The sequence below is a fragment of the Excalfactoria chinensis genome, unplaced genomic scaffold, assembly GCF_039878825.1.
Source record: "Excalfactoria chinensis isolate bCotChi1 unplaced genomic scaffold, bCotChi1.hap2 Scaffold_1048, whole genome shotgun sequence".
In the NCBI taxonomy this organism is placed as follows: Eukaryota; Metazoa; Chordata; class Aves; order Galliformes; family Phasianidae; genus Excalfactoria; species Excalfactoria chinensis.
In genome coordinates, this window is record NW_027315601.1 from 1 (window position 1) to 27471 (window position 27471).

The 27471-nt window shown below is 56.7% G+C and overlaps 2 protein-coding genes and 1 long non-coding RNA gene across 10 annotated transcripts; 1 reads left to right on the top strand and 2 right to left on the bottom strand.

Annotated features, from left to right (window-relative positions):
- The first annotated feature begins 2346 nt into the window (after positions 1–2346).
- Positions 2347–11622, top strand: LOC140264805 (uncharacterized). Of its 3 annotated transcripts, none has more exons than XR_011906109.1 (5): positions 2347–2474; positions 2832–2994; positions 5990–6173; positions 7205–7365; positions 11485–11622. It is a non-coding gene; the product is annotated as an uncharacterized lncRNA (long non-coding RNA). The 3 variants fall into 3 exon arrangements; XR_011906107.1 differs by having other exon boundaries at positions 6048–6173; XR_011906108.1 differs by having other exon boundaries at positions 6048–6173; positions 7235–7365.
- LOC140264804 (uncharacterized) lies at positions 2519–8028 on the bottom strand. Its single transcript, XM_072360715.1, has 7 exons — positions 7969–8028; positions 7431–7520; positions 7218–7331; positions 6344–6403; positions 5860–6252; positions 2790–2899; positions 2519–2695 (listed from the first exon to the last, which is right to left on the bottom strand). The coding sequence occupies exons 1-7, from the start codon at positions 8024–8026 to the stop codon at positions 2678–2680; spliced, it is 843 nt and encodes a 280-aa protein (XP_072216816.1). The 5' UTR covers positions 8027–8028; the 3' UTR covers positions 2519–2677.
- Positions 9483–27436, bottom strand: LOC140264803 (patatin-like phospholipase domain-containing protein 6). 6 transcript variants are annotated; one of them, XM_072360711.1, is made up of 36 exons: positions 27377–27436; positions 26114–26183; positions 25980–26042; positions 25420–25504; positions 25084–25166; positions 24880–24977; positions 24650–24790; positions 24353–24512; positions 23928–24008; positions 22774–22902; positions 22621–22701; positions 22408–22528; positions 22252–22335; positions 21500–21606; positions 21222–21410; positions 20610–20687; positions 20279–20484; positions 20034–20165; positions 19838–19961; positions 19644–19757; positions 18890–18965; positions 18655–18795; positions 18146–18209; positions 17908–18076; positions 17042–17224; positions 16839–16957; positions 16359–16515; positions 15812–15928; positions 15643–15712; positions 14641–14757; positions 12541–12689; positions 12315–12467; positions 11463–11579; positions 11080–11176; positions 10881–10990; positions 9484–9922 (listed from the first exon to the last, which is right to left on the bottom strand). In XM_072360711.1, the coding sequence occupies exons 2-36, from the start codon at positions 26150–26152 to the stop codon at positions 9857–9859; spliced, it is 4020 nt and encodes a 1339-aa protein (XP_072216812.1). In that variant the 5' UTR covers positions 26153–26183; positions 27377–27436; the 3' UTR covers positions 9484–9856. The 6 variants fall into 6 exon arrangements, with proteins under 6 accessions (XP_072216811.1, XP_072216812.1, XP_072216810.1 ...); XM_072360710.1 differs by having other exon boundaries at positions 9483–9922; positions 11443–11579; positions 22252–22528; XM_072360709.1 differs by having other exon boundaries at positions 22252–22528.
- Between the last annotated feature and the right edge of the window lie 35 nt (positions 27437–27471).

Genomic DNA, 27471 nt, shown 5'->3' on the forward strand with positions numbered 1-27471 from the left:
TGGTTTTGGGGGTCTGGGGGTGTTTATTGAGGGTTTAGAGGGGGAACTGGGGGGTTTAAGGGGGGTTTAGAGTATCTGGGGGTGTTTATTGAGTGTTTAAATGGGAAAATTGGGGGGGTCTGAGGGGGGCTATGGGGGGCTTTGGAGGGTTTTGGGGGTCTGGGGGTGTATATTGAGGGTTTAATGGGGGACTGGGCAGTTTAAGGGGGGTTTTTGGGGGTCTGGGGGTGTTTATTGAGGGTTTAAAGGGGGGATTTGGGGGTCTGAGAGGGGTTTTGGGGTCTTTGGAGGGTTGAAAGGGGGTCTGGGGGTGTATATTGAGGGTTTAATGGGGGGATATGGAAGGTTTGAGGGGGGGTTTTGGGATCTGGGGGTGTATATTGAGGGTTTAAAGGGGGGATTTGGGGGGTCTGATGGGGGTTATGGGGGGCTTTGGAGGGTTTTGGGGGTCTGGGGGTGTTTAAAGGGGGGATTTGGGGGATTTGGAGGGGTTTTGGGGGTCTGGGGGTGTTTATTGAGGGTTACGAGGGGGGATTGGGGGGTTTGAGGGGTTTTGGGGGTCTGGGGGGTGTATATTGAGGGTTTAATAGGGGGGATATGGGAAGTTTGAGGGGGTTTTGGGGGTCTGGGGTGTATATTGAGGATATAAGGGGGGATTTGGGGGATTTGTAGGGTTTGGGGGGTCTGTAGGGGTTTATTGAGGGTTGAAAGTGGGGGATTTGGGGGGCGTGAGTGGGGATTTGGGGGTCTGGAGGTGTATATTGATGGTTTTAAAGGGGGGATTTGGGGGGTTTGAGGGGGGTTATGGGGGGCTTTGGAGGGTTTAAAGGGGGTCTGGGGTGTATATTGAGGTTTCAAAGGGGGGATTTGGGGGGTATGAGTGGGGTTTTGGGGGTCTGGGGGTGTTTATTGAGGGTTAAGAGGGGGGATTGGGGGGTTTGAGGGGGTTTTGGGGGTCTGGGGGTGTATATTGAGGATATAAGGGGGGATTTGGGGGGATTTGTAGGGTTTTGGGGTCTGTGGGGGCTTATTGAGGGTTGAAAGGGGGGGATTTGGGGGGTCTGAGTGGGGATTTGGGGTCTGGAGGTGTATATTGATGGTTTTAAAGGGGGATTTGGGGGGTTTGAGGGGGGTTATGGGGGGCTTTGGAGGGTTTGGGGGGTCTGGGGGTGTAATATTGAGGGTTTAATAGGGGAGATATGGGAGGTTTGGGGGGGTTTGGGGATCTGGGGGTGTATATTGAGTGTTTAAAGGGGGGATTTGGGGTGTTTAAAGGGGGATTTGGTGGGATTTGGAGGATTTTTTGGGGTCTGGGGGTGTATATTGAGGGTTTAAAGGGGGGAATATGAGGGGGTTTTGGGGGCTTTGGAGGGTTTTGGGGGTCTGGGGGTGTATATTGAGAGTTAAGTGGGGGGATTGGGCGTTTGAGGGGGGTTTGGGGGGTCTCGGGGTGTTTATTGAGGGTTAAAAGGGAGGATTTGGGGGCCTGAGTGGGTTTTGGGGTCTTTGGAGGGTTTGGGGGTCTGGGAGGGTTTATGCAGGGTTTTAAATGGGGGATTTGGGGGGATTTGGAGGGTTTTGGGGGTCTCGGGGTGTTTATTGAGGTTTAAAGGGGGGAATAAGGGGGATTTTGAGGGGTTTTGGGGTCTTTGAAGGTTTGGGGGGTTTATTGAGGGTTTAAAGTGGGATATGGGGAGGGTTGGAGGAATTTGGAGGTTTTGGGGGGTCTGGGGTTGTTTATAGAGGGTTAAGGGGGAGAATTGGGGGATTTTGTGGGGATTTGTAGGGTTTGGGGGGTCTGGGGATGTATATTGAGGGTTTAAAGGGGGGAATATGAGGGGGTTTTGGGAGCTTTGGAGGGTTTTGGGGGTCTGGGGGTGTATATTGAGGGTTAAGTGGGGGAATTGGGCATTTGAGGGGGGTTTGGGGGGTCTGGGGGTGTATATTGAGGATATAAGGGGGAGATTTGTGGGGTCTGAGGGGAGTTATGGGGGGCTTTGGAGGGTTTTGGGGTCTGGGGGTGTTTATTGAGGGTTTAAATGGGAGAATTGGTGGGTCTGAGTGGGGTTTGAGGGGTCTGGGGTTGTATATTGAGGGTTTAAAGGGAGGAATTGCGGGATTTGGGGGGATTTTGAGGGTTTGGGGGGGTCTGTGGGGTTTATTGAGGGTTGAAAGGGGGGATTTGGGGTGTTCTGAGGGGATTTGGGGGACTTTGGGGGTATTTGGGATCTCCTGCATAAGGTTCCAATGTGGTGTCACCCGTCACATCTCCATATGGGGAGGGGGGGGGGGGTTGTTCATTGCTCCCCCACCTCCCCCCCCCAAATGGAAGCATCCCCAATGGGATCTCAGTCTGCACACTCATTTATTGCCCAGCAGGGTTTGGAGAGCCCATCCACATCCATAATAGAACTCATATTCAGGATGGAGGAACTTCATCCCACGGCGCCGTGATTCGGATGCATCAAGCCAAGGTACATTGGGGATGTATTGAGGGGGGGGGGGGTTTAGGGGGTCCCATATCCAAGTGTGTGTGTGTCCCCCTCCTTTAGGGGTTCTCTTCGCATGCCCAGGGCTGCCCCTCGCACACCCAGTGCATCTGGCTGCTGCAGGGATAGTCGTACCACATCCCATCCATCCTCACCACTGCACAGTTCTCCCTTTGCCTCCGTTGGGCTCATTCCATTGCCATGAGCTGTGATAGAACCAGAAGGGGGTGGGGGGGGGAGGTGACACACCCCTCTGTGCCTCCCCCATTAACCCTTATCACACCCCCAAAGGCCCCAAACCTTTGCTCTGGGTTTAGGATGGAGCCGTTTGCTCTTTTCCAGGTCCCTTCCAGCTCTTCGTCCCTGATGCCCAGCCAGGAGGAGCTGCTCAGCGTGCTCTGGATGTGAGCCTGGGGGTGGACAAGGTGACAATGCGACACAGAGACCCCCCACCCCATTACAAGGACCCCCAGGGACAATAGGGGACAGCAAATCCCACTGCCAGGTGGATGGGAGGATTAGGGCTGGGTGTAGGATGGTATTGTGGTGCTGGATTAGGGTTAGGTATAGGACAAGGATGGGGTTGTGGTGCTGGATTAGGGTTATAGACATGGATGGGATTGTGGTGCTGGATTAGGGTTAGATATAGGACATGGATGGGATTATAGTGATGGATTAGGGGTAGGTATAGGACATGGATGGGATTGTGGTGCTGGATTAGGATTAGGTATAGGACATGGATGGGATTGTGGTGCTGGATTAGGGTTAGGTATAGGACATGGATGGGATTGTGGTGCTGGATTAGGGTTAGGTATAGGACATGGATGGGATTGTGGTGCTGGATTAGGGTTAGGTATAGGACATGGATGGGATTGTGGTGCTGGATTAGGGTTAGGTATAGGACATGGATGGGATTGTGGTGCTGGATTAGGGTTAGGTATAGGACATGGATGGGATTGTGGTGCTGGATTAGGGTTAGGTATAGGACATGGATGGGATTGTGGTGATGGATTAGGGTAGGGTGTAGGATGGGATTCTGGGCATGGATTAGAGTTGGTTGTAGGATCAGGATGGGATTGTGGTGCTGGATTAGGGTTCGGAATAGGACATGGATGGGATTGTCGGTTATTGATTGTGGTGCTGGATTAGGGTTAGGTATAGGACATGGATGGAATTGTGGTCATGGTTTAGGGTTAGGTATAGACATGGATGGGATTATGGTGATGGATTAGGGTTAGATATAGGACATGGATGGGATTATGGTGCTGGATTAGGGTTAAGTATAGGACACGGATGGGATTGTGGTACTGGATTAGGGTTAGGTATAGGACATGGATGGGGTTATGGTGCTGGATTAGGGTTAGGTATAGGACAAGGATGGGATTGTGGTGATGGATTAGGGTAGGGTGTAGGATGGGATTCTGGGCATGGATTAGAGTTGGTTGTAGGATCAGGATGGGATTGTGGTGCTGGATTAGGGTTCGGAATAGGACATGGATGGGATTGTGTTATTGATTGTGGTGCTGGATTAGGGTTAGGTATAGGACATGGATGGAATTGTGGTCATGGTTTAGGGTTAGGTATAGGACATGGATGGATTATGGTGATGGATTAGGGTTAGATATAGGACATGGATGGGATTATGGTGCTGGATTAGGGTTAAGTATAGGACACGGATGGGATTGTGGTGCTGGATTAGGGTTAGGTATAGACATGGATGGGATTGTGGGCTGGATTAGTGGTTAGGTATAGACATGGATGGGATTGTGGTGCTGGATTAGGGCTGGCCTTTTGTGTAGGATTCGGGCAGTGTTTGGGGTCACCTTCTCTTTGGGGCCGTCCACCTCCAATAGCTGCGCCCCATGGGCTGAGCAGGAGCCCCGTGCACCATCCAAGTGTTGGCCTTTTTGGAGTAGAAATAACATGATCCCCCAAAATAAATCCAACCTTGGGGCAAATGGGGCAACCTGGGGAGGGAACACAACGGGGTTAACCCCAAATAGAGCCCTGAGACCCCATCAGATGGGGACAGCCTGTCTGCTAGTGGGATTTGGGGCTAGATTAGGACTAGGTTTAGTCCTATAAGGTTATAGGAACCCTATTTAGGGTTCTACTGGACTTCAGCCCCATTGGGGTTTGGGTTGAGTCCTGTGTAGCTGGGGGCTGCAGTGGGGGTTTAGGGTTGGAGTTTGGGGTTGAATTAGGGTAAGATGAAGCCCCGTATCTTTAGCATTGTGACTGGATTGAGGTCAGTGCCCTGCTGGGGTTTATTTAGGGTTAGGGCTGCACCGCTGTTAGAGCTGAGTTAGGATGAGTGTCAGTCGTATATATTTAGGATTAGGGCTGGGTTAGGTTTATTGGGGTCTGGGCTGGATTGGGGTTGGAGCTTAAGATGTGTCTAATTAAGGTTAAGGCTGAGTTTAGGGTCGAGTTAAATCATTTAGGGTTAGGTCTGGGTTAGGGTTTAGGGTTAGAAGGGGTAGGGTCAGGCTGAGGGGCCAAGTTTGGGGTTGGGTTGAGTTTGGGGCAGTTTGGGGTCAGGCTGAAGGGCTGACTTTGGGGTCAGGCTGAGTCTGGGGCAGTTTGGGATCAGTCTGAGTTTGGGGTCAGCCTGAGTTTAGGTCATTATAGGGTCCATCCCATCCCTATCTCCCCTATCAGTGCTGTCATTATAGGCTCCATCCCATCCCTATCTCCCCTATCAGTGCTGTCATTATGGTCCCCATCCCATCCCTATCTCCCCTATCAGTGCTGTCATTATAGGCTCCATCCCATCCCTATCTCCCCCATCAGTGCTGTCATTATGGGATCCATCCCATCCCTATCTCCCCCATCAGTGCAGTCATTATAGGCTCCATCCCATCCCTATCTCCCCTATCAGTGCTGTCACTATAGGCTCCATCCCATCCCTATCTCCCCTATCAGTGCAGTCATTATAGGGTCCATCCCATCCCTATCTCCCCTATCAGTGCTGTCACTATAGGCTCCATCCCATCCCTATCTCCCCCATCAGTGCTGTCATTATGGGATCCATCCCATCTCTATCTCCCCTATCAGTGCTGTCATTATGGGCTCCATCCCATCCCTATCTCCCCTATCAGTGCTGTCATTATAGGCTCCATCCCATCCCTATCTCCCCTATCAGTGCTGTCACTATAGGGTCCATCCCATCCCTATCTCCCCTATCAGTGCTGTCATTATGGTCCCCATCCCATCCCTATCTCCCCTGTCAGTGCTGTCACTATAGGCTCCATCCCATCCCTATCTCCCCTATCAGTGCTGTCACTATGGGCTCCATCCCATCCCTATCTCCCCTCTCAGTCCCATCACTATGGTCCCCATCCCAGCCCTATACGAGCCCATCCCATACACGACCGTGCGCAGAGCTCCTCCTGGCTGCCATACACCACCCAGCGGCTCCACTCTCGATCCCCGACGTAGAGCATCACCGTCTGCTTGACGTTATTGCCGTAATTAAAGTACAGCTTCTTCCCGGCCAGCCCCAGCAGCCCTCCGGCCCCGCATTCCCATCCCTGCAGCTTCCCGTCCTCCCTGCAGGGCTGCAGCATCACCGAGGACAGATTTAACCCCGCCGATGCCGTGACGCAGCTCCTCCTCTCGGCGTTCCATAAGCGTTGCCCTGGGAGCCATTGGAAACGTTGCGCCGCCTTTTGGGGTCTGCAGGTGGTCGCGGTCAGCTGTTGCCCCCGGGCTTCGACGCACATGTTGTGGGCTTTGTTGTAGAGCAGGAAGGAACGGGAGGCTAAAGGGAAAAGGGGGGGGTGAAACCGGAGTGGGATGATGGGGGGGAGTTGGGATGTTTTTTTTGGGGGGGGGGATGGGGGGAAGCGCACCCATGTTGGAGTTGGGTTGTGGCTTCTCTGCTTCATCCAGGGCTGTGCTCAGTGCTGTGACTGGGTAGAGAAAGGGGTACCCTAAAAGCAAGGGGGGGGGAAAGAGGGACCTCCCCCTCCCAGCTGCATCATAAACTAAAGTGGGGGAGACCCCATGGAACCCCCCCCCCCCCCCCGGACATCCCTCCCCATCACCCCAACTGCACCCCCAACATCATAACCTAAAGTGGGGGAGACCCCATAGAACACCCCCCCCCCATCACCCCTAAATGCACCCCCAGCATCCTAAAGTGGGGGAGACCCCATGGAACCCCCCCTCAAAGCCCCCTCCCCATCACCCCAACTGCACCCCCGTCATCCTAAAGTGAGATAGACCCCATAGAACCCCCCCCCCAACACCACCCCCTAAAGTAGGGGAGCCCCTAAAGTGGGATAGACCCCTATGGAGACCCCCCCCCCAACCGTATTTATTAAGGGGGAGGGGGGCCCTCAGCACCCCAACCCTGCCCCATTGTTGCCCCCCAAAGTAGGGGAGCCTCTATGGGGACCCACAGTACCCAAACCCTGTCCCAGCATCACCCCATAGGGCTGGAGAACCCCCACAGAAGCCTCCCCCCCCCATCTCCCCCACTACCCCATCACCTTTACTCGACCCCAACAGCCCCTATAGCCCCATGGAGACCTCCCAGGACCCCAATTGTGCCCCCAGCATTGGATCAACATCCCCTAAAGTGAGGGTACCCCTATGGAGATCCCCCCCAGTATCATATCCCACTATTGGGGAGCCCCCAAAGGAACCCCCCCCCCAGCACCTTAACTCTACCCCAAGTCATTCCCTGACCCCACTGTTGTGCCCCACAGACCCCATACTCACTCTGCCTTGTCCCAAAGGATAAGAGGAACACATTGAGCAGCACCGAGACCCCCAAGACCACGGCGCCCACCGTCACCAACCTGTCCTGGGGGCAGCTCTGCCTCCCTGGGGACACTGCGGGAGGTGACAATGGGTCCCCAATGGAGAGGTAGGACCCCAAGTTTGGTTGCCTTGTCCTTATGGGACCCCCCCCCACACACACACACACCATACCTGGGGGGGGGTCAGGTGGCTGCTTCTGGGTGATGGGGGGGTCCAGAGGCTCATAGGGGTTCTCCTCCATAGGGTACAGGTCACTGCAGGCTGTAGAGGGGACAACACTTATGGGGGGGAATCCCCTCTTCCTCCCCCCCCCCCCCCCCAAAAACCCCTAGCACCATAATGAGGTGTTCCCCACCAGGTTGGGACCCCCCCCCACACACCCCTATTGGGCACTGGAGGTGGAACAATCTGCCCCATGGGGTCTTCTATGGGCACTGGGGGGGGGTCTCTGGTGCCCCCCCCCAATGATGACACTGTGTTGAGGACCCCTCATTGGGCACAGGTGGGCACCGGGGGGATGGAAATGGGGGGAGGGAGGACCCACAGTCCCCCTACCCCTCCCCCCATCTTAGTAACCCCCTCCCCCACACACCTTTGTAACCCCCTCCCTCCCCCCACTACCTTAGTAACCCCCTCCCCCCCCCCCACCTTAGTAGCCCCCTCCCCCCCCCCACCTTAGTAACCCCCCCCCTTTGGTGTTGCCCCCTACCTTTATCCCCACAGGGTCCTGTCCCCCATTCCTTCCCAGCCTCTATGTTGCCATACATTGTCCCCAATGAGCTGTCCCTATGTCTGTCCTCGTTGATAAAGGGGGAGGGGGGGGGGGGGGGGACAGGATGTGTCCCCCCATAGGATGGGCTTTAAAGGGCCCCCCCTGCACCCCCCCCCTCCAAGGATGGGCTGATGGGTGCTGGAGGCTGCACCCATGAGTGCAGGGTGATATGGGGAGAGGAAGGAGTTTAGGGTGAATGGGGGGGGGACACCCATATTGGTATCCATAGGGGGGACACCCATATTGGTTTCCATAGGGGAATCCATAGGATATCTCCCCCCTCCCCCTCCTCCCACCGTGCCCAGGCTGTGTCCCCATTGGCCACTGCATCCCCCCCAGCACCCACAGTGCAGCTGGGGGTCCCAGGGTGACAGAAGGGGGGTCCTTGGTGGTGGGATATGGGGGTAATGGGGGAGGGGGGCAGGACACCCTGCTGGGCTGTGCAGGAAGAGCTGGGTGCTATCAGCATCCGGCAGCCTCGGCCACAGCACCCGGCTATGGGGGCACCGCAGTGGGGGTGGGGGGTGATGGGTGTCCTAAGGGGTGATGGGTGTCATGTAGGGCGATGGGTGTCATGTAGGGTGATGGGTGTCATGTAGGGTGATGGGTGTCATGTAGGGTGATGGGTGTCCTATGGGGTGATGGGTGTCATGTAGGGCGATGGGTGTCATGTAGGGTGATGGGTGTCATGTAGGGTGATGGGTGTCCTGTGGGGTGATGGGTGTCCTATGGGGTGATGGGTGTCATGTAGGGCGATGGGTGTCATGTAGGGTGATGGGTGTCATGTAGGGCAATGTGTGTCATGTGGGGTGATGGGTGTCCTGTGGGGCGATGGGTGTCATGTAGGGCGATGGGTGTCAGGTAGGGTGATGGGCGTCCTATGGGGTGATGGGTGTCATGTAGGGTGATGGGTGTCATGTGGGGTGATGGGTGTCCAATGGGGCGATGGGTGTCTTGTGGCTGCTCTGTGTCCCATAGTGATGCTGGCTGCTGCCCTATAGTGGTGCCAGCTTTCCCATATTGGTGCTAGCAGTCCCATGGCACTGGTGGCTGTCCCATAGTGGTGCTGGCTGCCCTATAGCAGTGCCAGTTGTCCCATAGTGGTGCCAGCTGTCCCATAGTGATGCTGGCTGCCCTATAGTGGTGCCAGCTGTCCTATATTGGTGCCAGCTGTCCCATAGTGGTGCTGGCTGCCCTATAGTGGTGCCAGCTTTCCCATATTGGTGCTGGCTGCCCTATAGGGCTGCCAGCTGTTCCATAGTGCTGTCAGCTGTCCCATAATAGTGGTGGCTGCCCTATAGTGGTGCCAGCTGTCCTATATTGGTGGCAGCTGTCTCATAGTGGTGCCAGCTGTCCTATAGTAGTAGTGGCTGTCCCATAGTGGTTCCAGCTGTCCCCCATGTCACCAATCCCCCTCCCCCCCCCTCCCTCCTTTCCTCTCTGGACAAACAAGGCCGGGTTCGTTTTTAAATAACAATATAATTAAAAACCAAAACAACCAAACGAACCAATATTATACAGCAGTTGGTTCCTCCCCACCACCAACCAGGTCGGCCCTATAGTAACCAGACCAGTCCTCGGAAGGTGGGAGGGATGGATTTGGGCCAGTGCAACAGTATAGGATGAAGGGGAAAAAAGGAGGGTCCCTGGAGCCCCCCCACCCCACCCTGTGTCCCCATCACTTGGGGACAACGATGGGGACAGTCCTGGGTGAGGTGGGAGCTGAGCCCTGGTTGGGGAAGCAGCCATAAAGAAGGGTTGGGGGGAGCCCCGGGGTGCGGAGGTAGTGCTGGGGGCTGCTGGGGTCCTGCAGTGCCTTCCAGGTTCAGGTTGGGGACGCAGAAGAGGGTTGAGTTGAGCTGAGACGCTGCCGTAGGGTCTGCTCTTCCTCCTGGGGGAGAGAGGGGGCGTTCTGGGTTGGGGATAGTAGGATAAGGATACTGGAATTGGGGTTCTGGAATGGGAGTAAGGATGGTAGGATGGGGACATCGGGATGGGGTCATTGGGATGGGGACACTGGGATGGGGTCATTGGGATGAGGACATTGGAATGGAGTCATTGGGATGGGAACATTGGGATGGGGGCACTGGGATGGGGACTTTGGGATGGGGACACTGGGATGGGGGCACTGGGATGGGGGCACTGGGATGGGGACATTGGGATGGGGACATTGGGATGAGGACATTAGGATGGGGACATTGGGATGGGGACTTTGGGATGGGGACATTGGGATGGGGGCACTAGGATGGGGACATTGGGATGGGGACATCGGGATGGGGTAATTGGGATGGGTACTCTGGGATGGGGTCATTGGGATGGGGACACTGGGATGGAGACACCGGGATGGGGACATTGGGATGAGGACACTGGGATGGGGACTTTGGGATGGGGACATTGGGATGGGAACACTGGGATGGGAACATTGGGATGGGGACACCGGGATGAGGACACTGGGATGAGGACATTGGGATGGGGTCATCGGGATGGGGACACTGGGATGGGGACATCGGGATGGGGTCATTGGGATGGGGTCATTGGGATGGGGACATCAAGATGGGTACACTGGAGCACGGATACCAAGATGGGGATGTGAGGACATATTAAAGACAGGGAATCTGGGATGGGGATGCCAGGATGGGGACACCAGGATGGTGGCACTGGGATGGGGGACATGAGGATGGCGATTCTGGGATGGGGAACCCCCAGGACACCCCATTTCAGTGATTCCCCACAACCCGGGGACAGGAATTACCCCATGAACCCCCATGTATGGGGTAAGGGTCACCATTAGGAGCCCTAAACCTGGGGTCACCCCATTTAGGAGGGTCTCTGTGGCCATGGACACTCACAGCCTCTGTCACGCTGGTTCCGGGCCATTCAGTTGGGGCGAAGGCTTCTTCCTCACCCCGTGACAGCTCCGGCCCTTCGTCCTCATACTCAGTGAGGTAGTCAGACTCCTCTAAGGGGAACAGGAGGGAGGGGGAAATAGAAGAGGGTTTTAGGGTCTTGATACAGCCCCCAGCCTCACCCTATGAGATGGGTGCTCACCGTCGGCGTATCCATCTGATGGGTAGGGTTTGGCGGGCTCAATACGGGAGATGATCTCTGCCAGGTCTGTGAAACCAGCGCTGGGGTACGTGAGCACCTATTGGGGTTTAAAGGGGGGGAACATGGGAACGGGGGTCTGTGAGATTGAACCCCTAAATGGGAGACGGGGTGAGGATGGGGGACGTGAGATGGGTGATGGGGTGGAAGGGGGCGAAGAGGGACAAGAGTTGTTCAGGGGTGACAAGGGAGGGGATAAATGGAAGAAGGAAGGGATGAGATGGAGAGGAGTGGTGTGGCCCAAGGGGGGTAAGGGGATGGGTGCCCTGGGGCGGGTCCCCATGCAGCCCCTTGTTGCCTACAGACCTTATTGCCACCCTACTCACGTCCATGCGTTTGCTCTCATAGAAGTCGGCCGAGCGTCGGTCCTTCACCATGTTCTCAATGATGTCACCCCGACTCCAGCCATCAAAGACCACCTTGCCGTGCTGGTAGCCCACATCCTACCATGGGGATGGTGGGGAGAATGGTCACAGCCCATTGGTGGCTTGGATACACCCAACGATGGCTTTGGATGGCTCAAAGGATGGCCCAAGCACTCAGATGATTGGCTGTGGCACCCCAACTCGTGGCAATGACATTCCAACCAACGGTAAAGAGCGCCCGGATTTGCCTGGGGCACCCAATGGTCAGGAAACCTTAAATGATGAGGTGGGGACCATGAAAGGTGACCCAAGCACATCAAATGATGGCCAGGATGCTGCAAATGATGGTCTGGACAAGCCTAGATGATAGTTGAGTCACTACGTTGATAGAGCACACAGATGATGGCTAGGGTACCCAAGTGAAGGCTAAGAGGGGCTGGGGAACACAAAAAATGGCCAGGACACCCCAAATGACAGCCTGGTGCACCTCGTTAATGGCTGGGGCACCCAACCCAATGAGCTGGGCACCATAACTCCTGGGCCCAAACACTAAATGGTGGTTGGGACACCTAACTCATTGCTGGTTGATGAAACATGACGACCAGGACACAGGATTAATGACTTGGGTGCTCAACAAGTGGCCGGGACACCTCAATTCATATCTGGGCACCCCATTAGCAGCCAGGAGCCCCGTTAATGACCAGGACGTCCCCAAGCGATGGCTGAAGAACCCACCAACCAACCCCTGACGTGGGACACCCCATTGATGGTCCAAAGCCACCCCTCCAGCCTCCTCCTCAGCCCCTGACTCACATAGATCTCATCGAACTTGCCGAAATCCATCGTCTTGAAGCGGTCGATGGGGGGACGGATGTACTCACAGTACGAGCTGGACTTCACCACCTCCAACTGCCTCACACACGATACATACGCCAACCTCGACTGGATCTCTGCCATATCCGGCACCTGCAAGGAACGTGGGGTGCTCAGCACCCTCTGCTGGCCCCGTGGGTGTCCCCACCTTCCTTTCCTCCTTCACCTTGACTTTTTCAGCCCATGGGTTGAGGCGTTTCCAGAGCAGCCACCAGCCCGACAAGCTGTCCCCATAGTTGCACAGGTCCGTCTCATCCTGGCTTCCCACGTCGATGGCAATCACCGTCTTGGCACCCATGTTGCGGGCGATGTCAGCTGTGGGGTGGGGAAGGAAGAAGATAGGTGGGCAGCTCCACGGTTCCCCCCCCCATGAGACACCTCAAGAGGAGTAGAAGGGCAAAGGACCATTCCCAACTATGGGCCGGACAGCAAAGTCATGCTGGGACCAGTGAGAGGAGGGGGACAAGCAATGTCCCACAGGTATTGGATCTGAGGGCACAACGTGCTGGTGGGGAGCAGAGCAGCGATGCACTTGTAGGGGTGATGGAAGGATGCAGGCAAGCTGCGGTGTCTGTAAACGTGGAGGAACCCCATGAAGATAATCCGGTGCTGAGGACACCAGGAGATGATTCAAGGTGGATGGGGATGGGTTGAACAGGGAGGAGGATGGAGGTGCCCCATGGGACATGATGGGAGCTGAGGACATCAAGAGGGAGTGGGGAAGAAGCTGGCTTGCATGCGAAGGAGGATGGAGATGTTCCAGAAGAGCACTTGGTGCCAAAGACACCAAGAAACGTCATTCAGGAGCACAAAGGTGACCCAGGAGGGCACCCAGCAGATGACGTAGGACAGAGGGAGGTGGCAAATGGAGGATGGAGATGTCCTGGGGAGGACATGTGGTGTCAAAAACACCATGAGGTGGTGGGCAATGCCACGCATGGCATGAAGGGGATCTGGTGCTGAAGACACCCAAGAGGTGTTCGGAAAATAGATGGCCGTGTCTTGTCACTTGGAGGACACAGATGCCCATAGAGGGCACCCAGTTCTATGGACACCCTGAGATGATGCAGGATGGAGGGAGTTGGCTGGCACATGCAAGAGGATGGAGATGGCCTGGGAAGGCACACGGTGCCAAAGACATCAGGAGAGGAGGATTGAAGTTGGATGGAAGTGGGGAAGGAGTGCGGGAGAGCACCCAGTGCCAAGGACACCAAGTGATGACACAACATGGAGGGGTGTTTTTTGTGCATGAAGGATGATGAGAGGACACCCATCGCTAAGAGAAGATGCAAGATGAAGGGCTGCACCCTGCGTGCCATAAACATGAAGATATCCTTGGAAGCAGAGGCCAACAAGGCCCAGTGCAAGATGGATGGACGCCTTTGGCACAGGAATGAGGATGAAGATGCCCCAAGAGGGCACCCAACACTGAAGACACGAACAGGCAAGTCAAAACTAGATGGGACAGCCCAAATCCAGCCTCAGTGTTGCCTTAAAGAGCATCAGAGCCCCATCCCGTGATGGCTGCATGGTTCCAACCCAACTGCCCGCCACTGAGGCTGGACCCGGTGACCAAAAGCCAACGCAAGATGGATGGATGCCTTTTGTGCAGGAATGAGGATGAAGATGCCCCAAGAGGGCAACCAACACTGAAGAAACCAACGGGCAACTCAAAACCGAGCCGGATAGCCCAAATCCAGCCTCAATGGTAGCTTGAAGAGCACTTAAGCCCCATCCCGTGGTGGCCAATATGGCCCCAACCCAACTGCTCACCACCGGGACCGGACCCGGTGAGGGCGTTGGGATGCTACTTGCCTGGCAGGTTGTTGATGTAACCCCCGTCCATCAGCAAGTTGCCGTCCTTGGGGTCGCAGAGGGGTGGCAGGTACCCAGATAGGGTCATGCTGGCTCGCACGTACCGCCAGAGCGAGCCTGCGCCGGCGGGGAACAAATGCAGTGAGCACGGCTCGCCCTGCGCCTGCCTCAGCCCCCCAGGGGGCTGCCCCTCACCCCTGCCCTTGCCCAGGGATGTCTGCACCCCACGGGGGTCCAGCGGGCACCCATGGGTGGCAGAGGGGCCGTTTGCAAAGCTCCACCTGGAATGGGATACGTGTGATTTGTTTTGGGTTGTGGGGTTTGTTTGTGGTTTGGGGTTTTTTTTTGGAGGGATGGGGGGGTTGTTTTCTTGAGGATAAACAAAAAATAAAACAAAAGAAAGGAGCGTTTCTGAAGGGGAGCCGGAGGCCCCGGAGAGGGAAATGCTGACCTGGGACATTGTTAACATAGCAGCCGTCCACGAGGCAGTGGCTGTCCTTGGGGTCGCAGAGCGGAGGCAGGTAGGGGGTATAGGAGGCACTGGCTCGGATGTAACGCCAAAGACTGCCTGCCAGAGGGAGAGGAACGGTCATGGGCATGGGGGGGGGGGATGGGATGGGATGGGCACAAAGCTTCTTTGTGGGCAGGTAGATGTGATTGCAACACCAGGAGGGAGTCGTGGTAGGGACAGGCTGGGCTGGGGAAGGATTAGGGGTGGTGAGCGGGGATTAGTTGGTGTTAGAGGGTGGGGAGAGAGCCATGCTGCCTACAAGCCACCGCGTTCGCCCCATGGACGGCTCAATGTCCCAGGTGAGCTCTGGCACCAGGCAAGGATGAAGGGCAGCCACTGCATTGTCCCCATCACCACCAGCACACGGTCCCCACCACCATCACCACATGGTTCCCCTCATCATGATGTCCCCATCACCACCACTGCATTGCCCCCATCACTGCCACCGCATGGACCCCACCACCACCATCAGCATCGTGTCCCCATCATGATGTCCCCACCACCGCCACTCTGTTGTCCCCATCATGACGTCCCCATCATGATGTCCCCATCGCCACCACCATCATGACAGCTCCGTCACCACCACCATATTGTCCTCACCATCACGTTCCCTTCACCACCAACCACCCCCGCAGCGTCCCCAACAGGACAGCCCCACACCCCCATGCTGTGAGTGAGGGTTACTGGGGTTAGTGGTGAGCAGAGGTGTTAGAGGAGATGTGCACACTGGGCTGGGTTGCAGCTCTGCATCCCAGTTCTGTCCTTGTCCCCACCTGGGACGTAGGAAATGGCCAGGCTCCGGTATGGAGCTGAGCTTTGCTGGTCACCAGCAGCGGGACACCAGCACTATCTGGGTGACAGTGACAACGTTTTTGGGGTGCCAGTGAGGAGATCTGGTGGTGTCACAGAGCATCCCCTATGCGGGGGGGGGGGGGCTCTTACCATCCGTGTGCACCCGCATGGCTGAGGCCGTGATGTCTGTTGTGACGTTGAAGTAGGGAAGCCAAAGGTCCTGTGGGGGGACAAGAGGAGGTGGGTGACACTGTGAGGACAATGGCGGTACAATGAGGGGGAAGACAGCTTGGGACCCCCACATTGGGGTACAGCCCACCTCGATCTGCTTGTCCTGGAAAACTTTGTTGATGCTGGCGTTGAAGGCTGAGCCCGAAAACATGGAGGTGATGGGGTAGGTGAGGTCCAGGACGGTCGCGAACACCGAATTCATGCACTGGAGGGGGAGGAAGAGGAGGAGGAGGAGGAAGAAGGAAGATTAGAAGGAGGCAGGAGAGGAGGAAGGAAGATGAGGAAGTGGAGGAAAAGGAGAGAAGGAAAGAGGAGGAGAGTAATGGGAGGAAGAGGAGAGGAAGGAGAAGAGGAAAGAGGAGAAGGAGAGGAACGGGAGGAAGAGGAGAAAAGTGGAGAAGGAGGAGAAGGAAGGAAGGAGAAGATAAAGAGGAGGAGGAAGGAGAGCAGGAGGAGCAGGAGGAAGAAGAGGCAAAAGAAGGAGGAAGAAGGAGAAGGAAGGAGAGCAGAAGAAGAAGAAAGGGAAAAAAAAGAAGCGAAAGAGGAAGAAGAAAAAGAGGAAGAAAAAGAAGAAGGAAGTGCTTTAGAAACACCCTGAGTAACCGCAGATGCTGCCCGTGGGGGATGGCACCAACCTTGGCCCACTCGCGTGCCCGCTGCTTGGTGCGCACAGCGCTGCGCTCCTCAGCGTACAGCGCGCCGATGAAGGACCCGATGGAGGTGCCACCAACCATGTCAATGGGGATCCCCGCCTCCTCCATCGCCTTGATCACCCCAATGTGGGAGCAGCCCCTGGGGGAGGAGATGGGGCAAGAAAAAGAAAGAGGGATGAGAGCGGTCACCAGCATCACCGGTCATTCAACCCAACTGGGTTCACCCATCCTCCCATACGGGATCACCCACCCTTCCATAGGGGATTGTCCATCCTCCCATATGGGATCACCCATCTTCCCATACTGGATCAGCCATCCTCCCATATGGGGATCACCCGTCCTCCCACATGGGATCATTCATCCTCCCATACAGGATTGCCCATCCTTCCATACGGGATCACCCATCCTCCCATAGGGGATCGTCCATCATCCCATATGGGATCACCCATAGGGTGCACCCACCTGGCTCCGCCGCCACCCAACACGAGGGCGATGGTGTTGCCAGTGAGCACCCGCGCCAAGCGGGAGAAGTCGCTGTGCCGATCGGCGCTCTTGGCGAACACCTTCTCATACATCTCTCGCTGTGGGGACAGAGAACAACTGGTGGTGATGACAGCAGAGCCATGGGGACACCTGGGTTGGGGACACACCATGGTGACACCTACCAGCTTGGTGGGGCTGCGTCGGGAGAAGACGCGACGCGGACACTTGATGTGCAGGTGGCCCGAGCACCAGCTCCGCATGTTGAGCCACTCGACGGTGCGTGATGGGCTGGGACCATCCTCACGGTGCAGGAGGACCAACTGCTTCAATGCACGCACTGCTGTGTTCTCCAGCATCTGCTCCAGCTGTGGATAATACCAGCTGTTTGGTATTGGGTTGTCGGCATCACATCCACCCCATACGGCATTGGGTTATCCGTGCCATGGCCACCCCATTTGGCATTAAGTTCTTCCTGCCATGGACAACCCATTTGGCATTGGGTTGCCATATCACATCCACCCCATTTGGCTTTGGGTTGTTCCTGCCATGTCCACCCCATTTAGCATTACGTTGTTCCTGCCATGGCCACCCCGTTTGGGATTGGGTAGGTCCTGCCATGGTCACCCATTTGGCTTTGGGTTTCCACATCATGTCCATCCCATTTGGCATTGGGTTGCCACATCCACCACAATTGGCATTGGGTTGTTCCTGCCATGGCCACCCATTTGGCACTGGGTTGGTCCTACCATGACCACCCCATTTGGCACTGGGTTGCCACATCAGGTCCACCCTATTTGGCGTTGGGTTATTCCTGCCATGTCCACCCCATTTGGCATTGGGTTACCACATAACATCCACCCCATCTGGCACTGGGTTGTCTAGGCCACGTCCACTCCTTTGGTGCTGGGTTATTCATCCACATTACCCACACAGCACTGGGTTGCCCACATCACGCCCACCCCATTTGGAGTTGAGCTGCCCCTGCCACGTCCACCCCATTTGGCACTGAGTTGCACCTACATACCCACCTCAGCACAACCCCCCTCACCTCTCCTAGCGCTGGCTCCTGGTCACCCAACCCAACAATGAGGATGCAGTCTGCCTGCCGGATGCAACGCACGGTCCAAGGCGTCAGAGTGCAGTCAGTTTGGTAGAGCACGATGCGATGGATGTCTTCTTGTTGGGCCAACCAACCCGACAGGCGGTACTCATGGATGCTAATGGGATGGAGGAGAAAGATGGCACGGCACTGGGGCACCGCTGATGCCCCTTCTGATGGGGGTTACCTGTCCAGTGCTGAGGAGCCAAGTCGGGCACGGATGATGTCACTGGTGAGGAGCAGCGTGGGACCTGGGAGAGGTGGGGATATGGTCTGACCGTGGCTGTGGTCAACCCACACGTGGTTGTGATCACCACCAAACCGTAGTTGCCACTGTTTTTGTGTGGCCACCTCAACACCATGGGGCTTTAGTCACCAGCCTGACATGGTTGCCATCGTCTCTGATCACCACCAAGCCATGGTCCACCACTGCTTTATGGCCATGCCATTCCAGTCACCACCGAGCCATGGTCAACGCCACCACATGGCCACCACAACACCACACGGTAACCATCACCACTCCAAGCCATCCTCATTACTGTGTGTTCACTACCAAGCCATTAGGATTCCGGTCACCACCACCAAGACGTGGCTGTCACCATAATGCCTTGGGGTTCTGAGTCACCACAAGACCACAACCATTGGCATCTCACGGGGCCACCGCAGTGTTGTGGCCACCACCACGCCAGCGCTCACCAATGGCATTCAGCGCATGCTTGAGCTCCAAGGTGAAGGCAGCCATGGGCACGTCGTCACACACCGGCAGCACCGCCACTGTTGACAGGTTACTGGTGGGGTTGGTGGGCTCCGAGCTGGAGGCCATGCCCAAACCAGAGCCTGCAAGAAGAGAAGATGCAGCAGCGTGATGCCTCAGAGAAAGGGACCCCCTCAACAACTTGTCCTCGTTGTCCATCCTCCTTTTGGGACTCACCTGCAAAAGGGCCGCGGAGCTGCTGGAGGTTTCCCAAGATCTTTTGGCTCAGGAGGTGAATGAGACGGGTGACAACCTGTGGGACAACAGCAGGGACAGCCATCAGGACAGCTTCCTGGGGCAGAGACACGTCAGCACCACGGAGCAAGACCAGGAGAGCACCCTGTGTGTGTTTTTGGGTGCTGTCATGACTACCTTGGGGATCCTTGGGGAGAACATCCCCAAAGGTTACCAGCCTTTCTCTCCCAACCAGCCTTAATCACTACTTTAATTCTTCAAGATGGAATGAATGAGCATCAGAGCCATTAGTTGGGATGCCAGATGTGCTCCTTCCCCAAGAAGGATGTACAGACCCTGGGACAGGCATCACCACCACAGCAGGTCTCCAGCTTTCAGCAGGATCAAGCCATGGATGCCACCAAACCACAGTCATTGCTGCCACCACCACAATGCAGAACCATCATAACCTCCACCCCACGGCCACCGTTGTCATCACGGCCATCCTGTTACCACCTTCACACTGCAGTCCCTTAAATACCCCAGCCAACAGTATCACCCCGACCTCTAAAACATCATTTCTGAGCTTGGTGAGGCATCACGGCTTCACCGAGGGCGATTACATGGCTCAACCCTTCTCAGTTTTGGGTTCAGAATGGATCCATCCCATTAACCCATCCCAACAGTGGGGATACAGTTGGGAACTCCCAGCATAACCCAATTTCCCCCCTAAATCAAGGCAAGATTTTGGCTGTACCTGAGGATACCGACGCTTGATGTTGTTCAAGGTACCTTCGGGCAGCTTGGCCAGCTCCGTATCCCGGACCGCGTGCACCGTGGTGGCACGGGGTTGCCGTGTAAGAGCTTCCACCTGGAGATGATGGTAACACACACAGATGAGATGTAACACCAAGACGTGGCACCCCAGCCCTGTCCCAGCAAGGTTCTCACCACACCAATTAGGTCCCCGCGGCCGTACTCCCCAATCAGCTCCTTTTTGCCGCTGCCCTTCTGGATGACGGAGCGGAGCCGCCCGTTGAGCGCGATGTAGGTGCAGTCTGACTTGTCACCCTGCCTGGGGACACCATGGAGGACGTCAGCTCTAAGGTTGGGTTCTCGTTGAGCCACAAAAGTGTGGGTCACCCACCTATAGAGAGCCCGGCCTGCTTCCACCGCCATCCAATCGATGGCAAAGTCCATCTGGCGCACAAAGGGTGACATGCGGGTGACCACGGTGTGGGCAACGCTCAGCACCACGCTGGGTTGCTCCCTCATGATCCTACAGACCAACAGCAGCTGAGGGACACGGTGGTGACCCCCTCACCCCCTCCACAAGGAAGTGCCAACGTAGGTGCTGAGCTGCGTCCACCCTTTGTTGGCGTTGGGACTCACTCATAGAAGTCTGACTTGGAGATCTTGAGGAAGGTGCAGTCACGGTTGGCCTTGATGGTGAAGATGAGGGGCTCACCAGTGAGCACGGCCAGCTGCCCCACCATCTCACCGGGCTGCGTCAGGAAGAGGCAGACATCCTCGGCCTTGTCAATCATCCTCTGGTAGACGTGTAGGCAGCCCCACAGCACAAAGTGGAGGCTCACGTCCTGCCAGAATGACTCTCCATCACCAGGACTCATAGGGGCAGAGGTAGGAGGAGCAGCACCCCATAGAAACACAGGGTAGGGGGGAGCAAGACACTGCACTATTCCCCCCAAAAACCCAGACCTACTTGGTCCCCTTGACGGGCAATAACCGTCCCAGCTTTGGCATGATGAAGCAAGACGCGGTTGTTGAGCAGAGAAGGGTTCTGGGGGAAAAAAGGGTGTCACACAAGGTGATGGGGGCCATGAAAAAAGCCACAGAGGGGCACCACGAGATGACTGGGACCACGAAATATCCATGTGAGGCCACCATGAGGTGATGGGGTCATGAACATCTACAGGGGGCCACCATGAGGTGATGGGGGCCATGAAAAAGCCATAGAGAACTACCAGGAGGTGATGGGGCCCATGAAAAGCCATAGGGGGCCACTACAAAGCGATGGGGGCCAGGAAAAAGCCATACAGGGCTACTGTGAGGTGATAGGGCCCATGAAAAAGTCATAGAGGGCTACGACGAGATGATGGGGGCCATGATAAAGCCATAGGGGGCCACTACAAGGTGATGGTGGCCATGAAAAAGCCATAGAAGGCTACCATAGGACAATGGGGCCCACAAGACAATGGGGACCACCATGGGGCTACAGAAACACCACAAGAGACTGGGGAGCACCATGAGGTGACCCCTAACCACCCCGAGGCCCCAGGACCTCTCCCTGCACTGCCTCCATTGGGGACCTCACCTCCACCTTCATCAGCTTGACCAACTCTTGCTTGGCAGCCTCAAAGATGGCGCTGGTTTGGCGGCCCTGGTAGGGCTCAAAGGGACAATCCGCCACGGCAGCCTCATCCTCACAGCTGTACCTGTAGACACTTGAGGGCTGCTCCTCCACCGTCACCGACTTGCGTTCCTTGGGTTCATGTGAGATGGACTGAAGAGGACAAGGGACGGCTCCGGTGTTTGTTTGGTGTTGGGGTGGATATGGATGGAAGGAGGATGTGGGGGGAGACCCGATCCTACCCGAGAGAAGGCAGCCAAGGGGCTGGTGCTGTCCTCCTGCAGCGATACTGAGATGCGGCCGCGCTCGTAGGCCATGTCAAAGTCAGAACGGGGACCCTTCTGGATGCCTGTGTCCCACCAGAGAGGGGACAGGGTGGTCACCAGCAGCACAAGGTGAGCAAACATGGGGTAGGGAGAACCAGGGGGAGGCATGCATGGGGCTGAGGAAGTGGGGGATGTATGACCCAGAGGGGATGCACAACCCCATGGAGGATGGAAAACTCCACGGGGGAACGCACAACCCTATAGAGGATGGACAGCCCCAAAGAGGGATGCACAACCCCTTGGAGGGATGTATGACCCTATGGAGGATGCATAGCCCCATGGGGGGATGTATGGCCCTATGGAGGGTGCATGGCTCCATGTGGAGATGTATGACCCTATGGAGGGTGTATGGTCCCATGGGGGGATGTATGGCCCTATGGAGGGTGCATGGCTCCATGTGGAGATGTATGACCCTATGGAGGGTGCATAACCCCATGGGGGGATGTATGACCCTATGGAGGGTGTATGGCCCCATGGGGGGATGTATGGCCCTATGGAGGGTGCATGGCTCCACGTGGAGATGTATGACCCTATGGAGGGTGCGTGGCCCCACTGGGGGATGTGTGACCCAAGGGAGGATGCACAGCCCTCTGCAGGTGACACGGTACCCTGGGGGGGTGATGCCCAAGCCTAAGAGACCCCCCTCTTTCCTCCAAGCCCCCACCCACCCGAGATATCCACCGGCATGGAGATGCAGCGGCTCAGCGGCGGCGGCGCAGGGCTATCCAGACCTCCAGCTTTCAGTGGCTCAACTGCAGGGACAGACAGTTGTGAGCCCCCTCCTGCTGTAGGCTGGGGACCAGGGGAGGGGTCCAGAACCTTACTGAGCTCTGTTGGTCTCTCCCTGCCCTCCTCAGCAGCGCCAAGACCCCGTTTGCCATGGCGGACAGGGCTGGTGCGGGTGGCGTGGCTGGGCTGAGGGAAGAGCCGTAGCGGCTGCATCTCCTGCACAGGGACAAGGAGAGAGTGGAGCTCGGACTCTTTTGCCCCTTATGATGGAGGATTCCTATTTCTCAGCCTCCCCCCTCTGTGCTTACGTGGCTGAAAAGCTCATTCGTCAGCCCCAGGTAATTGTGCAGCGCCAGGAAGGTGACGCGCTGCAGGCGCACCATGATGATCTGCAGGGATTGAGGAGGTGTCATTGTCCCCCTGATCGACCCCAACGATGCCCCCAATAGAGTCGGGCTCACCTGCACCACCCGCACGAGGCTCTCGGGGTATTTCTCAAAGACAGCTGAAAAGGCTTCAACTGGTAAACGAAGGACAGTCGAATCCTCTGCTGCCCTTGCACACACCGTCCGGTACGGTCGCTGGTGACCCTAAGGGACAGCAATGGTGGAAGTGTCATTGCTGTTCTAGTAGGAGTGATTTCTGGCTGGGATTGGGGACAAAGGATCAGGGTGGTGAGGTTTGGGAATGGTCGTGGTTGGGTTGTGGGATGGCTGTGGTTGGTTTTGGTTTAAGGGATGGCAGTGGTTGGGTTTTGGGAGGGGCCTGGGGATGGTTGCGGTTGCATTCGGAGATGGCCATGGTTGGAATTGGAAGGGTATGGGGATGGCCATGGTTGGGTTTGGAAGGGTTTAGAGATGGCAAAGGTTGGGTTTAGAAAAGGCCATGGTTGGGATTGGAAGGGTTTGGGGATGGCCATGGTTGGGTTTGGAAGGGTTTAGAGATGGTTGTGGTTGGGTTTGGAAGGGTTTGGGATGGCCATGGTTGGGTTTGGAGAAGGCCATGGTTGGAATTGGAAGGGTATGGGGATGGCCATGGTTGGGTTTGGAAGGGTTTGGGATGGCCATGGTTGGGTTTAGAGAAGGCCATGGTTGGGATTGGAAGGGTTTGGGGATTGCCATGGTTGGGTTTGGAAGGGTTTAGAGATGGTTGTGGTTGGGTTTGGAAGGGTTTGGGATGGCCATGGTTGGGTTTGGAGAAGGCCATGGTTGGAATTGGAAGGGTATGGGGATGGCCATGGTTGGGTTTGGAAGGGTTTGGGATGGCCATGGTTGGGTTTGGGGATGGCCATGGTTGGGTTTGGAGAGCTCTGGGGATGGGCTGTGGTTGGGTTTGGGTTAGGGGATGGCCATGGTTGGGTTTGGAGAGCTTTGGGGATCACCGTGGTTGGGTTTGGAGGGACTTGGGGATGGCTATGGTTGGGTTTGAAAGGTTTGGGGATGGCCATGGATGGGTTTGGTTCTGGGGATGGGCATGGTTGGGTTTGGACAGCCTTGGTGATGGCCATGATCAAGCTTAGGATTCTTGTGGACAGCCACCATCAGTTTTAGTGGGGACCACCACAATTGTTGGGGACAGTTTGGGGACGGTCAGGGAACAGCTGCGGCTCCGGTACCGTGATGACGTCGAGGATGCTGAGCAGGCTGTGCACGCTGTCTCCAGGGAACACCTCTTTCATCACTGTCTCCTTTCCATCCTGCACAGCACAAATCCCTCCGTCCTTCACAGCCCCATTTCCATGGTGCCCCCATCCCATCCCTGTCCCCATCCTGATCCCATCCCTGTCCCCATCCTGATCCCATCCCTGTCCCCATCCCGATCCCATCCCTGTCCCCATCCTGACCCCATTCCTGTCTCCATCCCGATCCCATCCTCGTCCCCATCCTGATCCCATCCCTGTCCCCATCCCGATCCCATTCCTGTCCCCATCCCGATCCCATCCCTGTCCCCATCCTGACCCCATCCCTGTCCCCATCCTGATCCCATCCCTGTCCCCATCCTGATCCCATCCCTGTCCCCATCCTGACCCCATCCCCTCACCGGCTCGGTGAGGAGCAGCTCCAGTTTGCCATCTTGCAACACGTAGATGCTGGTATCGGGCTGACCGGGTCGGAACACATAATCCCCTTGTTGACACTGCTGGAAAACCATGTGCTTGCAGAGCTCCAGGAACAGCGGCTTCTCAAAGTGTCCCAACACCCTACAAGGGATGGGGACAGCAAGGTGACACGATGCTGACGGGCACCAAAATGCCACCCCTATAGCAACAGCAGAGCACAAAACCAGCTTTGAGGATGGGGAACAGCGGGGATAGAAAGTGAATGTTATGAGACTGACCGGACGTTTTTAAGCATGTAAAGAACCTCGGATGGGAGGTGAGAATTGGCCACGTCGAATTCAGTCAGGTCAGCTTCCAGCACTGACGGTGGGGGCTCCTTTAGCTGCAACGTGGGCAGCTCCTTCTGGATACGCAGGAACCTGAGGGGACAATAAGGTGACAGTGAGGTGACAGTGAGGTGACACGGGTCTCTACCGTCACCATCATCCCCAACCCAGAGACACTTCACTTCTTGGCAATGTTGAGCATTTTAAGCTTCTTCTTCATCCGCGGCCGAGAGGTGCTGGAGATGGTGGTGTCCACCAGGGAAGAAGTGGATTGGGAGACCTGATGGGGGACAACGAGACGCCAGTTTGAGTTGTGGTGACATCAAGGAGTGTCACCCCCCCCCATAATGGTGACAAGAGGGAGATGCCACCCCCCCCAGCATCACCTTCCTCATGATCTTGCGCCCATAGAACAGCATCTTGTCCCTCTTTCGGAAGCGATATTTGGGGGTCTCCTGTGCTGGCACCTCTGGAAGGTGGGGAGGAAACAACGCTGTCACCCCACTCGCCACCCTCTGTGTCACCTCTATGTGACACTCACTTGGCCCAGCTTCCCCCCCCCCCCCCATATCCTCCATAGGGGGAAACTGAGGCACAGGTTGGTATCGCAGTGTCTCTCTATGTCAACTTTCCCCCCTTGGTGTCATGGGGGGGAAACTGAGGCACGGTTTGGCACCAGAGTGTCCCTCTATGTCACCCCCCCCCCCCTTGGTGTCACTCACCCTTCAGGCGCAGCCGTCGGAGCAGCAGCACGATGCCAATGGCAACGAGGATGGTGAAGCCGAGGCTGAGCATCGCCCACAGCACCTGGGGAGGGAGAAGAACGAGGTCCCCCCATGTCCCTTCATTGCAATGTGGCACTGCCATATTGGAGGGACGGTGGCCCTTTTGGGGTTAAGAGCCCCTCAATGGTGCTCAGCAGCATCACAGCATCCCCCAAAGCTGTAGGGGGGTTAAAACTTGCATCCCTTGAAACACAGGGACAAGTTGGTGTCCCCTTTGGCTGCGCCTTGGGGACATTGGCCACAATGACGTGGTGACATGTTGGTGCCCCCCCAGCAGGGCACGAAGACAGCTCTGTGTGCCCATAGGGATCCTCAGGGCTGTGTCCATTACAGCAACTCCAACACCTTAATTGGCTCAGCACCATCAAGAACTGACACTATGAGACCAAAGGGAACGTCTATACATCCATATACATCCCCCTTTATGGGGCTGCGCTTGGGGACACTGTCCCTAATGGCACAGGGGACAACTCTGTGCCCTTCAAGGGGGAACTCACCGTGCTGGTTGAGAGCTGATCCTCAGCAAAGAGCTCAGACAGGCTGCTTATCAGGGACGCATCCTGTGGGGACAAGAGGCTGAGCCTCAGGGTTGGGGACGTGATGGTTGTCAGCCGGTGGGGACAGCCCCTACCTCTGCCTCCTCCTGTGGGTCCAACCCGCTCTGCCCCATTTCCTCTGTGGGGCTTTTCCCATGCAGAAATCTGCCAAATGAAAGGGGGAAAAATAGAATCTGTTGTGGGAAATGAAGCTTAAGGGACATAGAAAGGAACTCAGGGGGGTGGTGTGTGTGAATGGGGTGAATTAGGGGTGGTTGTTGGGATGGATACGGGCTGTGGCAAAGGGGGGGTCCCCAAGGGGGTCTCCATGGTGCTGGGTGGCACAGAGTGAAGCTGCTGCTGGAGGACTTCTGTGTCCCCATAGGGAGGAACTGACACAGGCATTACATCAGCTCCGGAGGCCTCTGATGTCCCCATGTCACTCAGTGTCACACCCCCCCCCAGCACCCAAAGGGGACAGTGCCCCCCCCCACCCCCCAGCACCCAAAGGGGACCCCCCCCCCACCCCCCCCAGCATCCAAAGAGGACAGTGCCCACCCCCTCGCCCCCCTCACCCAAAGGGGACAGTGACACCCCCCCTTCCCCCCCCAGCACCCAAAGGAGACCTTGCCACCCTTTCCCCCCAGCACCCCAAGGGGATAGTGACACCCCCTTGTCCCCCCCAGCACCCAAAGGGGACAGTGCCCCCCCACCCCCCCAGCACCCAAAGGGGACACTGCTCACCCCCTCCCCCCCCAGCACCCAAAGGGGACATTGCCCACCCCCTCCCCCCCCCCGTCCTTCTCAAGGACACCCCCAATCGGTTCCACTGGGGATCGGCAATGTCACCCACTGCCACTGGATGGGGGGGCGGGGGGGGCGGAATAAAGGGCCCATAAGGTGCCATTCGCCACCACCAGAGGCTGTCAATGCCCCTCCCCCCCCCCTCCCGAAGGTTCCTGCCCCCCCCCCCACAGTGCTGAGCCCCACGACCCCCCCCCCCCCGATTGATGCTGCCCTCCCCCCTTTATATTTCATCTCCCTCCCCCCCCCCCCACGGTCAATATTGCTCCCCATAGACCCTACCGACCACCCAAACCCACTCATCACCCTCCCCCAAGGGCTAATACCCCCCCCCCATCCATATTCCCACCCCCCCATATCCACATGTACCCCCCCACCTTGGCTAACATTGCTCTCCTCCAGCCCCTTTTACCTCCCCCCCCCCCCCATATTAACTATTAACCCCCTTAACCCTCCCCTATACCCACCCCCAGACCCCCCATAGGGGTATTAAACACCCCCAGACCCCCCCATAGGGGTATTATCCCCCCCTCCCCCCCCCCCATGGTACAGACCCTCTCCTTGCAGCACTTCACCCTCGTGAAGTCATGGTCCCTTTAAAAACCACCTCCCTCGCGTCTCTCGGTGATGACGTCAGCGGAAGTGGAGG

Bases quoted from the DNA above. Each gene is read 5' to 3' on its own strand.
- LOC140264803 (XM_072360709.1), bottom strand. From the start codon at position 26,152: ATGGGGCAGAGCGGGTTGGACCCACAGGAGGAGGCAGAG. The intron at 18,077-18,145 runs GTAACCCCCATC...CCATCCCATTAG, and splicing joins GGCTCCTCAGCACTGGACAG to CATCCATGAGTACCGCCTGT. The intron at 11,177-11,462 runs GTGAGTAGGGTG...AAACCCCAATAG, and splicing joins ATGAGAGCAAACGCATGGAC to GTGCTCACGTACCCCAGCGC.
- LOC140264804 (XM_072360715.1), bottom strand. From the start codon at position 8,026: ATGTATGGCAACATAGAGGCTGGGAAGGAATGGGGGACAGGACCCTGT. The intron at 6,404-7,217 runs GTGAGTATGGGG...TTCTCTACCCAG, and splicing joins ATCCTTTGGGACAAGGCAGA to TCACAGCACTGAGCACAGCC. The intron at 6,253-6,343 runs GTGCGCTTCCCC...TTTTCCCTTTAG, and splicing joins ACAACCCAACTCCAACATGG to CCTCCCGTTCCTTCCTGCTC.